At 50.9% G+C, this 12,282-nt stretch overlaps 1 protein-coding gene across 4 annotated transcripts in view; it reads right to left on the reverse strand.

The window, feature by feature from the left end:
• The window catches only part of Rph3a (rabphilin 3A), a 195,596-nt gene that overhangs the window by 20,728 nt on the left and 162,586 nt on the right, over positions 1 to 12,282 (reverse strand). For all 4 annotated transcript variants that reach the window (XM_046456542.2, XM_046456543.2, XM_058583156.1 and 1 more), the window contains 5 exons: positions 6,903 to 7,032; positions 5,741 to 5,827; positions 4,193 to 4,355; positions 3,049 to 3,087; positions 2,804 to 2,956 (listed from right to left, as the gene is read on the reverse strand). In XM_046456542.2, coding sequence (XP_046312498.1) covers positions 2,804 to 2,956; positions 3,049 to 3,087; positions 4,193 to 4,355; positions 5,741 to 5,827; positions 6,903 to 7,032 — 572 coding nt within the window. The remainder of the gene's footprint in view (positions 1 to 2,803; positions 2,957 to 3,048; positions 3,088 to 4,192; positions 4,356 to 5,740; positions 5,828 to 6,902; positions 7,033 to 12,282) is intronic.

The raw sequence follows: 12,282 nt of genomic DNA on the forward strand, positions 1-12,282 counted from the left end.
AAACACCTGCAGAGTTTGATCACATGCCTGGTGCAGGGTCGGTGCTCAGGACACTTGAGTTGTGATACTAACTGTGCATTCAAGTCTGCAAATCTTGAACAGCCTACAATCTACCGGAAATCTTAGTGCAGCTAGAAAACAAGGAGAAAGAGCTCAAATCGTAGTTGTGCTCAATAAATATTTGCAAACTTGAGTTAATGGAGAGAGACACACGTTGGTGTGAATCGGACCAGGGAGAGAGACAATGGCTAGTGCTGCCTCCCGGCCCGTCTCTGGGAATTCAGGGCAGGGAGTGGTTAGCTCAGCTACAGGTGGAGCAGGAGGAATCCCAAAGCTCCATCCACCCAGGGGACATTACATTGACTCCTGAGGGACAGGAGCTCTAAGTCCGGCTTAGGATTGTCCTGGGAGTGTCTGTAGCCCCAGGAGGCAAAATGATATAGAGATTAAAAGCATAGGATTGGATATACAAAAATTAGATCAAAATGGACCAGAGACTCAAATGCAAAAGCTAAAATTCTAAAATTCTTAGAAGAAAACACAAGGGGAATCTCCATCACTGTGATTTCTTCACTATGACACTAAAACTACAGGAAGCAGAAGAAAAAGTAGATAGATTGGACTTCGTTAAAAAACAACAAACAATCTTCTGTGCATCAAATGGAAAGTGAATAAGCAACCCGTGGAATGGGTGAAGGTATTTACAAATTGTGTATCTGATGAGGCATCAATATCCAGAATCCACGAAGAGCTCCTACAACACAACAGCCCCCACCCCCTGACTTAGAAAATGGGCCAAAGACCGAAATAGACGTTTCTCAGAAGGAGACATACAGAGGGCCGATGAGCACATGAAAAGACGTGTCTTGTCACTCATCTTAGGGAAATGCAAACCAAATCTACAATACCTCAAGGAGCCCTTCACACTCTAGGATGGCTACTATTTAACAACCAGACAAAACAACAAAGAGAAACCAAGAAAAACCAGAAAATCACAAGCGTCAGAGAGAATGTACTGAAACTGAGACCCTGTGCACTATTGGAAGAAATGCAAAAGTAGTGCAGACACTGTGGAGAATAGCACAGCGGGTCCTCAAAAAATTAAACATAGAATTGTCATTAGATGTGGCAATTCTACTTGTAGGTATAACCCCAAGAGACTCAAACAGGTATTTGTATGCCGTGCTCAGCAGCACTATTCACAACCACAATGCCCCACTGACGGATGGATGGATAAATAAAATATGGCATATCCATGCAACAGAATATTACACAACCTTGAAAAGGAAGGGAATCCAGATACATGTTACAACTTGGGTAAGCCGTGAATATATTACAGTAAGTGAAATAAGCTACATACAAAAAGACAGATACTGTATGATTCCACTTACATGTGGTATCTAGAATAGTCAAATTCCTAGAAAGAAGAGTCATGGTCACCAGGGACAGAGAATGGGCAAAATGAGAAGCTGCTGTTGAATGGACACAAAATTTGAGTTTGGAATGATGAAGAAGCTCTGGAGATGGATGGTGGTGATGGTTGCACCACAGTGTACTTTCTGTCACTGAACTGTGCATCAAAAAAAAAAATTTGAAATAGCAAATGATACTTCTAATGAAACACAGAATTTTAACACATTTTACAAAAATATAGAAGACATAGAATAGAAATTTCACCTCTGGCAAAAAAAAAAAAGACAAGCTTTTGTGATAAGATGTGGGTTGAATTGTCATTTTAACCAGTCATGGGTAATGTACCCCAGGGAATGTGGTGGCTTCACCACCTGTAAGATGGGAATCGTGACATCTCACAGCTGGATCTGGGGTGTGGCAAGGGTTAACTGGGATGGTTTGTGGGAAGTGCCTGGGATGGCATCAAGGACACAGTATGCACCCAGTAAGCATTTTGGGATGTTGTGGATCTAGAAATTCATTTTTCTCTGTCCATCTGAACCACAGGTTCATGGAGGGGTCTGGGAAGCTGATGGCATGTGCCCAATTTTGTCACCAAGAAGAAGGGGGCACTGAAGTGCTATGCCATGAGCCCCAATTTGGAAAGTAAAGACCCAAACTCAACATGGGACCTCAACATTCAGCCTGTCTGACTTAGACCTGGGCTCAGCCGAGGTCTCAGACAGGTGCATATGGAACATAGATGTCCCCAACCTATTTGGCATTTTCTTTAAAATCTAGGGTCAGAGGACTCTCCCCAGTGGGCACCCTTGCTGTGTAAATCTGCCCCTGGTGGGCCCAGAGGTACCAGGCTAGACGACAGCATCTGTGATGACAACCTGGTCCTGCTGACCCACCCCATCCTCACAGAGAGCAGAGGCCACGTGCCCAGGGAAGGGAGAGCTTGGGAGGGTCTTGAGAGTGAAGCATCTTTACTTTTCTCAAAGCCAAGGGGTATTTTCCCTCAGGTATTTTTTTTAAAAAACAAGGCAAAAGGAACTGGGGATATGGCTCAATTGGTAGAGTACTTGCCTCCCATGCACAAGACCCTGGGTTCAATCCCCAGCAAAGCACCACACACACACAAAAAGGCAAAAAATCATGTTTTTCTTACATATGATGATAGGGTAAGAAATGGACACAATCAAAATCATGAATGTCCAGAACCTGAATTGGTCATGATCCTGTGTTTCCTCCAGCATAGACTAGAACCAGCATTTAGAAGAGTCCATGGTGCATAGTAGGTACTTAATAAACACAGCATGAAAAAATGAAGAGAACACACTGTCCTCTGCATTCTTTCCAATTCTCCTCTTTCAGGGGCGTAACTGGGTTTCCCCATCTTGCTTACCCGCTGGGCTGTGGCTGGCGTCTCCAGCTCCCCCACCTTGACCATGGTCCCAGCTCTCTGGATCCCGGGTAGATGAGCTCATGCGGGCCTCGGAGGCCCTGCGCACAGGAGGCCCATAGCTTCCTCTCCCTGGAGCCGATGCTGGGTCAGGTCCTGGAAGGAAAAGCATTGAATAGATAAAGGGCAAAGAGGAACGGGGTAAAAGGACTCCTGTCCAAAACTGCAAGGCAGGCGGCAGAACCCACCTGTTTTGGGACCCGGGCCCCTCCTGTCTTCAGTGTCAGCTGGAGGGAGAGAAACAATAGGGAGCGTGATTTTCTGGTGTCTGGAGAGTGATAACTGAAGAAGCCCTCAAAGGGGTTCGTTCACCTCTCCCAGGACATGGAAAAACTCTAAAACGTCTCCTTCTGGTTTCCCCTCTGATCTAGTTCCTCTTTACCATGTGATATTGTTTCCTTGGCACATGCGAACACACACAAACACACAGAGAGGCTTAAAAAAGAACAGCCCGGCTGCACAATCTGGCAGCCCAGAGGGAGCAGGGCTTGCTCTGCCAACAGGGTGACCCAGTGGTGGAGACTGGGCTGCAGCCTCTGCTGAACTCGGCAATTCCTGTAGGCAGTGGAAGTCGCTCGTGCCTTGCCAGGAAGAAAGCATTTGCCGAACGTCTTTTGGGTGCCGAGCACTGAGCAGGTACCTTAGGAGGCCGTCCCGTGGGAGACACGGGTGGATGCTGTAATTTTTGAGACCTTCAATTAGGACGGTCCTTCCAGAAACTCGGCTGCGCTCCTCCCCGGAGCGGCCATTAGGGCCAGATTTTATCACTTGGTGTTAATTGAAATTATTGCGAGGGCCTTGTTGGGGCAGCCTGAGTGGCCTAATCCAATTAAGATAAGTGTGTTTTTATTGAGGCTGCCTTTTTCTGGATTCTTTTAGTCTTCACTTTAATATTTAATAATAATAATACTCGGATCAGCGCGATACCATCAATAGTAGTGATAATTTTCTTTTACTAATTTCCTTTCTATTCATCTTTCACTTTTAATTTGTCCAATTTCACATTTGCTTAGGGCTGAGAGAAGGAATGGGAAGGGCCAGAAAGGCCTTCCCAGCAACACCCCCACCCCCATCCCCATCTCCACCCCCACCCCCACCCCAGGGCTCCAGTGTGTCTCTCTCAATTCCTAATTTTAACTTCCCCTTCTTTGATACCTCTACACATCCCACCAGGAACAGGAACGATAGCAAAGATTTTTGGCAGCCTGGCTTCTCTGGAGAGTTCCCTGAGCTGCCACCAATCCAGTGGAAACCAGCCCACTGCAGGGACAGCTCCAGGTAGACCAGTTGGCCGGGAGCTGTCGATGGTGCTAAAAGAGCCCCTTGTCCTACCTCGGGCTGGCACGCGGGCCGTGTGCTTGGGCTCAGGGGGCTGCTCTGGGGCAGCAGGCTCACTCGTGGGCGGCTGGGGCTTGTTCTTCTTTATGGGCATGGGCTGTGGGAGGAGCTGCTTGGGGAAACCCTTGAAGAACCAGGCTCCAGAGCGCTTCCACACCTGGGGAGGGAGGAGGAGCTGTGGCCACCACTCTCGCCTTCATGAACCAATTTCAAGATTTTTTTGCTCTTGGTTCACGGCACGTGGACACAATGGCAGTCACATTTATTGACTCCACATGCCAGCCCTGAAAACTCAATCCGAAGGGTCTGATGAGACCCATTTCACAGATGGGGAAATGTAAGGTCAGAAATGTTATGGGTGTCCTGACAGTGCAGAGCCTGGGAGTGGAAAGGCGAGGGCTTGGCGTCAAGCCGTCCATCTCTTGGATGGGGCATGTTCTCTACTGCATTCCTGGGAGAGAGGGTGATCTGCCCATAGCTGTCCCAAGACCTCTGGCCTTTGTCCTGCCCTGTGGGTTAGGGCCAGGCAGGACAGTGTGCTGAACATCTCATGTCGATCCTTTTCCACCCAACTTTGTGCCCCAGAGGGCTGCCCAGTGCGGACAGGAGTAAGTGGGCTTCGGTGACCTCTGTCTTCAGCAGGAGTTGGCAGGACATTTAGGCCATGCTATGTGTTTCTTTGGTTCCCTCCCTGCTGGCTGGGCAGTGGTTGGTTCCTGTCTTCCAGTCTGCCAACTGCTCCCTCCCTAGCCGGTCGGTCCCAGGAGTGGTCACAGCAGGCCTGTGTTGCACAGGACACTTCCCTGCCACCGACTCCCCTCCACCCTGCCCTGCTCCGTGGAAAGGGCATCTTTATGGAACTCTCCTCGATTGCCCTGCTGGAGAGTGCCCACTGCATCCTGCCAGGCCCCTGGCTGCTACTGATGGGGACATGGTCATTGGGACAGTCTCAGAGGCAAGGCTCTGTAGCAGGGGGTGAGCGGAGAAGAAACTGTGGGGAGGAGAAAGCATTGCATTGAGATAAAATGAATAATAAAAAGCAGGTCTGGGAGGAAGAGAGAGAGAGAGAGAGAGAGAGAGAGAGAGAGAGAGAGAGAGAGAGAGAGAACGCGAGAGCGCAAAGGGAGAGACGGCAGAGGGAAGAAACCATGGACACAGGACCAGGAGGAGAAATGCCTCAAATGAAGGGGAGACTTGGAGGAAAGAAAAATGGAGAAGAGACTTAGGAAAGAAGGAAAGAGAAACAGCAGATGTTGGAAGAGGAAAACCCAGAATGCGAGAGACAGATGAGGGCAGAATGGCAACCAGAAGGCTGAGGATGGAGAGGGGAGGTGGGGAGGGAAGGCAAAGTCTCAAGCACAGGTGAGGAGACAAGAAGTTCATCCAACCACCCAGAGGCCGTCCTGCCAGTTCACAGCTGGCCGAGCTGATCCCCTTCAAAGTTAAGGCCCAAGACCCACCCAGAACGCCCGGCCTCCAGCCCTCCAGTCTCCCTGATCCCAGGGAGGAGAAGGGGGCCGGCAAAGGGGAGGGGCCACTCACCTCTCTCTGCTCCATGCAGATCTTACAGAGCCACACGGGGTGCGGGCGGTTGTTGGAGGTCTCCACCCCACACTTGGTGCAGACGTTCTGGGGACAAAAGAGCCCAACCAGCACTCAGGGGAGCCATGCCCTGAGCTACTGGGGATGGAGAAGGGTCTGGGAGGGGCGGAGATCTAGAACTCTCCTTCCTTCGCACCCTTTCTTCCATGGTCAAGGTCCATTAGAATCAAGTTCCAATTTGAGTCTTATTTCCAATAATGAGCACTGGAGTCATTCCCAAGCCCTGGAGGAAGGAATTCTCCAGGGGTCCATTAGGGACAGTTTTCAGTAACTATGCAGCATTGACATGATTTTTAAGAGGAAAGACCATACACCCATTTTCTTCTTTCTTCCCTCAAAGGATCCAGGGCAACCTTGGCAATGACCAGTTCAACTCTCCATGGAGAAGGAGGCTACCTGACTACAGGCCATGTCTGTGGGTTGAATTTCTTGACAGCCAAACAGCAAGGAAAACCTGATAAGTCACAGGATTCTTCTTATCTGGTTGGCTGAATCAGATAAGTTTTTCAGAAGAGATAAGCTTTCCCCAATATTCCACGTTAATTGCTAAATGGGATACCATGCAGAAGGGACCGAGGGGCATCACGAATGTCCTCCCTCTGGAGACATTAATTGGAATCGCCTTGATCACAATCAAATAAATCTAAAGACAGGGCTATCTCTGGCCTGGCATTGTCAAGTGCAGACAGTTTGGGGCAAAGGGCAGAGGGGGAAGAGAGCTCAGAGAGATTTTCCTTTGAGGACAAATGGTCTCAGAGACCAAGAGCTCTAACTGGCCTGCACAGGGGATTTCTGAGTCTCCTTTACCCATAACCCCGGGTGAGAGGATGCTGGCCCTCCACGCATGAGTGTGTGCACGTGTGCCCAGCACGCTCTTTAGCTGACAAGTAACTCACTAAGACACAGCCAAGTCCATCCTGTGTGGAGCTGAGCTCTAAGGGGACATCAGGGGAGGAAGTGGGATCAGGATGACCTTGGGAGACACTTGGGCATGGGAGCATCGCAGGAGAATTCCTATTTTGCAGGATTCAAGCTCCATCCCCGAGACTCAAGGCCCCCAGAGCCAGCACTGAGCAAGAAAGGAGGGGAGTGGGCGAGGTACCTTCTTACAGTCCTCACACACGACACAGGCTGAGCCCAGCATCCCCAGCTGCTCTCCGCATAGTATGCAGCGGTTCACCCCATCCCCAGCTACGCTCTTCCTCATGTTCTCCAGTCGGTCCACCAGGCGTCTGGAAGCAGAGACAAGGCACTAAGGACCCCACAGGACCAGGGCCCACAAGATTACCCTTCAGTGCCATCTGCCCTCGAGCATCTGACCATGGCTGTGGACCCTTCTCCAGGGAAGCGCACATGTGTGCAAACTTCTAATACCTTCTCAGAACCACCGAAGACTGGCTCAAAGCATCACGCCCCCAATAGCTATTCTATTGACTTACCATGAAGAACCTGCGGTGGCCCTTTCCATCTCAAGTTGCCTTCTCCTGAGGAACTGCCTTCCGAGCTCCAGCCCTGTGACCTAACTATCCACGCGATGTCACCTGGATCTGACACTCATGCTTTCAAACCAAACTTGACATCGTGGAGGCTCTCCATCTCTGTCCCCATCCCTAGCAAGCCTGATCCCCATGCTCAGGAGATGATGTGGCCACAAGTTAACTAGCTCAAACCAGAAGGCTTGGGGTCTTCCTGGACCCCTGGCTCCCCCGACATTCAACGATCCAGTCCAATCACCAATTGTTATGTGTCCGCCTCTCTGACTCTTCTGGAATCTGTCCATTCCTCTCCGTCTTCACCTCAACCCAGCCACTGCCGTCTCTCTTCTGGATAACTGAGTAGCCTCCTCACAGGCTTCCTGTTGCCACCCATGTTCTTCTACAACCTGCTCTTCCCCCCACTGCCATGTTGACATTCCTCAAACAAGCTGGATCCAGTCACCCCCAGCCCCTGTGCCTTGCAGCTCCCGTGGCCCTATGTGGGAAACCTTGAACTTCTTCTCCTGGTCTTGCCTGACTGTCCCCATGCATCGGGTCTCCAAGCATTGTCACAGACCAGTAGCATGAGCGTCACCCAGGAACTTGTGTGATGTGTGCCTTCTTGGGTCCCAGCCCAGCTGAAGCCGAAATTCTAGAGGTGGGCCCAGCAATCTAGGTTTGCAAGCCCTCCGGGTGGCTTGGATGCAACTTCAGGGGTGACAGCAGCGTCTCTGGTTACACCAGCCTTCCTTCAGTTCCTGTTGTCCCCTGTGCTTTCACTCGCTCTGTCACCCTTGCCTGGAATGCACCCCCATGCACGTGCCTGTGACCTCTTTTTCTGTAACACACACCCCCTTGTGTTCTCTCTGCCTGGGTCCCCTCCTCCTTCAGGATCCATTACTCCCCTGAAGCCTCTTACCACCTACTGTCCTTGCAGGAAGAGTGACAAGTACTTCCCCGGGGCACCTGTCACATTTATAAGCAGCTACGAGATCATCTGCATTAAGCTCTTAGCTGATGGTGAAACCAACTCTGCTCACCCCCGGCCCGGGAGATCCTCTGGGCAGGGACCTGGTCTGCTCTGATCCCTGCTGTGCGCTCGAAGCCACTTCAGCACATCTGGGCACTTGTCTCAATGACTGGGTAGGTCACAGCAGCTGTCTCGTCATGCTTGTATCCCAGTAAAAGCGAGCGGAACTCCATGTCCAGTGGGGCATAATAACAGCTTACCCTAACTCAGCAGCACGTGCCCGGCACAGTATGAAGTGCTTTGCCCCCCTCCCCAGGAGTTCAGCACCAGTGTTATGCCAGTTTTCACATGAGGAAAGGGAGGCACAGGGATTTTAAGTGACTTGCCCAAGGCCACACAGTTGGGAACCGGCAGAGTCAAAACCAGAACCCGAGTCTTGGGTAGGTGACATTATTAGTTCTTGCTAAATGTAACGTGCACACTGGTGACAAGGGACCTTAGCGAATTGCAGATTCTGAACCACCAGGCTTCTGAGGTGCTGCTTTTCTAGAAAGCTCCAAAGTGCTGCTGCTGCTGGTCCCAGGGTCCCTGAGTAACAAGGCGACGTGGCTGTGTGAGATGACCTGGGCCTGGCCATCCTGTTTTGGCTTCAGGTTTGGGGGTTTTTAAGCGTCACCAAGCTGGAGCCCTCTCCTTGACCTGAGCACTTACTGTCTCAGTGCAGTCACAGGAGCTACTCTGTCCCGGAGGAGCCCTGGCTGCAGGTCCCAGAGCCTCCCCAGGGACCTAGGTCGGAAGAACTGGGCTGGAGGCAGGAGGCGCAGAGCTGAAGGCAGCAGCCCTCCCCAGCTCCTCCTCACCTCCCCGTCCTCGCTGGCTCCTCCCTGGCTGATGGGGAGTAAGTGAGACCAGGAGCAGCCCGAAGCCAATGGTCTCAGACCCCTGGACTAACTGGAGCACTAACTAGGACCAGGTTCAGAGAAAGGACTCCATGCTGATTTTCTTAACAAATCCTTCCAGCCACGTTAGGAGTCGAGGACTACGGACTCTTCTGGGACTTTAAGATTCTTAGCCTTACCATGGCGCAAAACAGCATGCCTTAGTAGGAGCTGCGCTTTGAAGTTTGAAGTCTGATCTGCTGCCAGCCCCACTGTCCCGAGGGGAAACGGCCCGTATCCACGGCATGGCTGTGTGGCTAAGCTGTGCCGAGCCGCAGGCCAGGTGTATTCGACGCATTCTCGACCTATAATCATTTCGACGGGGAGCACCCTGCTTTATTAAATGAGAAAACTGCAGCACAGAGGGGTTAAGCAATTTGCCCAAGTCACACAGCTAAGAAGTGGTAAAAGCCAAGATTCAGATCTAAGTGGTCTGACTCCCGAGTTCCCATTCGAACTACTTCTCCACACAGCTGCAGGCCAGGAATAGCCCTGGAGGTCCCCTCGAGCTGTCCCTTCTCTGCCCTGGTTGATAACTCTGCCTTTCCCATCCTAAGGGACCCTCAGTCATTGGCAAGTACCCAGTTGCATGTGCTCTGGGTTGTCATCCCAGCTGCTTCTGTCCCCTGCAGTTGGGACAAGAAACCCAACTGCTGCCTGTCCCTCCTTCTGCTTCCCTAAATAACCCTCTAGAAACCTGGATTTTCGTCCTGGGTTTCGCCTGCTAGGGTTTCAGCTTCCCCTGGGAAACAGGAGGCATCAGGCTACATCAGCGCTTCTCCAACGGTGCTTCTTGGCCCCCCAGGGGACCCATAGAGCCAGTTCAGGGCTGTTCCCAGTGATGGCCTGGTGGGAGATCGTGAGTGGCCACCATGATCCATGTCTCCCAAGCATGTCTGCATTGATCTGTCCTGCCTGTCTGCGCTCCTCAATTGGGTCTCCTTTGCAAAGCTGGTTCCAGGGTTTAAAAACAATTCGAAGAAGCCGGGAGTAGATAAATTTCAGGAAGCCTTTCAATGCCTCTGATTTACAAAATATTATGAGACCATGAATTAGGTTTGAAGGACAGGGATAAGTGCCCTGGTGACATTTATTTGTCCACCGTCTTGTCTCGATCACTCATCTCCGCCCACTTCCCTAGCAAGAAAATAGTTAGATCTTGCTCTTCTACCCTTGTTGGTGCCGAAGCACAGAGACAGGGCGAGGCTTGCCGGGATCACACAGCCAGACTGGGAGCTGGTTCTCCACTTCAGGAGACCATGGTCACGTTCCACAAAGCCCCCAGTGGCTCCCTGCTTCGTGGCCAGCTTTGCTGGGGCCTCGTGGGAAGATAACATGTAATAGAGGATCCCGTTCTAAACTGCAGAGCGCTTGCTTAGGGCAACCAAAGGGTCTCCTGACTCTTCCTGAACAACAAAGGCTATTGATTTACACGCCATTTGCAAACCGACATGAAACCCTGCCCCTTCCTGCCCAATCCTACAGGCCCCATTAGCACTCCAGGTCTGATCAGAGACTGCAGATGGCACCCGAAGCCCCCAGGTCTGAGACCATTATTCCGTTGTCCCAGCTCATGGCCTTGTTATTTATGGATTCAGGACCAATAAAGAGGATGGGCGGGAGGCACAGATGGCCAAAGATGGGGAGTCAGCGGGGAGCTTCTTGAAGCCTGCTTGTTGGGACCCCCTCTCTGCACCCTCAAATGCTAGGGACACACAGGCTAAGCCAAAGATTTTAAACTCAAAAATAAAACTGCAGGAAACTAAATCAAAGTGTGCCATAGAAGGACCATGAGGCTACCAAGGGGTTCCTATCCTGGAGATAGAGCAGTTTTGTCTGTCATCCCAGAAGAAGTATTTATTTTTATGTGTCCTGATGGGAGAGAGATGTATAAGAGATGCTGTTGACTCTCACTGGGTGTCAGTCACCAGCATCAGACAAGCACCAGTGCCCGGGGCTCTGGCTCAACCTTCTCAGAGAAGGATCTGGCTGGGCCCAGAAGCCAGTATGTTAAGCCCACACACAGTCCTGTTGGGACTCGAAAAATGTCGGGCACAGCTAGACCCATATGGGGACAGGGCTCCACACACAGAGGACGAGTCCTTGGGATTGGATAAGGCCTGAGAATCTGCACTGATCTCATTCTGCAGCCAGGGAATCACTGGCCTCACTTTGAGAAATGCTGTGCCGGGGATGGACGGGGGAGGCAGAGCACGGGGGTGAGCAGGGGACGCTGTCCTGATCATGCTACGTGGGAAAACTGAAAAAACCCAGGAGCAGAATCGTAATCAGGGCGCAAGAGGTCGCAGCACGCTCACCAGAAAGTCTCTACTGTGTGCACTCAACAAAAACGAAAACAAGGAAAGAGACGCATAAAATATTCATAGTGATCATCGTCAGGTGCTGGGATTATGCGTTTATTTCTTCTTCGATGCCTTTATCTCCTCTGCCCTTCACATTAAGAGCATCCAATGAGCTGGACTCGTCAACTTTCTTAACTCTCTTATAATCAAATGCATTACCTTGCATTAGAGAGGAAAGCACATTTGTGAAGGAAAATGTCTGCAGAACAAGTGTTATAAGATGTGGGTCTGATCCTTCGTCTCAGCCAGGGACCTTGGAAGAACTTGGTTCCCTGGGTCCCCTTTTCCCAGATTGAGCCAAGAAGCTTAGGTGAGATGCACCTAGGCTTCCTCCAGAGATGTAAGTCAGGGCTTTCCAGATCCTGGGGCTGAAACATCAAAATTTTCTCTTCTTTTTTGAAACGGAAGGACCCCCAATCATAAGGAGACCAGTCCCTGCAGACAGACTGGTTTTATTTGCCTGGGCAAATGTTAAGTGCCAATGAGCTGGACACTGTAAGAAGCTGTCACCCTCTAGCTAGCTCTTTACATGCCACATTCGCTATGTGACCCTGCTCACGTCCAGGAGGTGTCCGTCACAGACCAGTGCTTAAAGGAAACTGTTGGTCACTCGGTGAAGTCAGTGGGCACCTTCTATTTCTCAGGAGGCTCCAGAGGCACCAGAGAGGGTCTGTCCTCTCCTCTGGGCACCAGTGGATTCTCTTTGGAGGTGGTGGGAAGTGGATTCCTGACTTTG

The sequence above is a fragment of the Marmota monax genome, unplaced genomic scaffold (genome assembly GCF_021218885.2).
Source record: "Marmota monax isolate L192 unplaced genomic scaffold, Marmota_monax_Labrador192_F-V1.1 WCK01_AAM20220418_F8-fsc00185, whole genome shotgun sequence".
NCBI lineage: Eukaryota > Metazoa > Chordata > Mammalia > Rodentia > Sciuridae > Marmota > Marmota monax.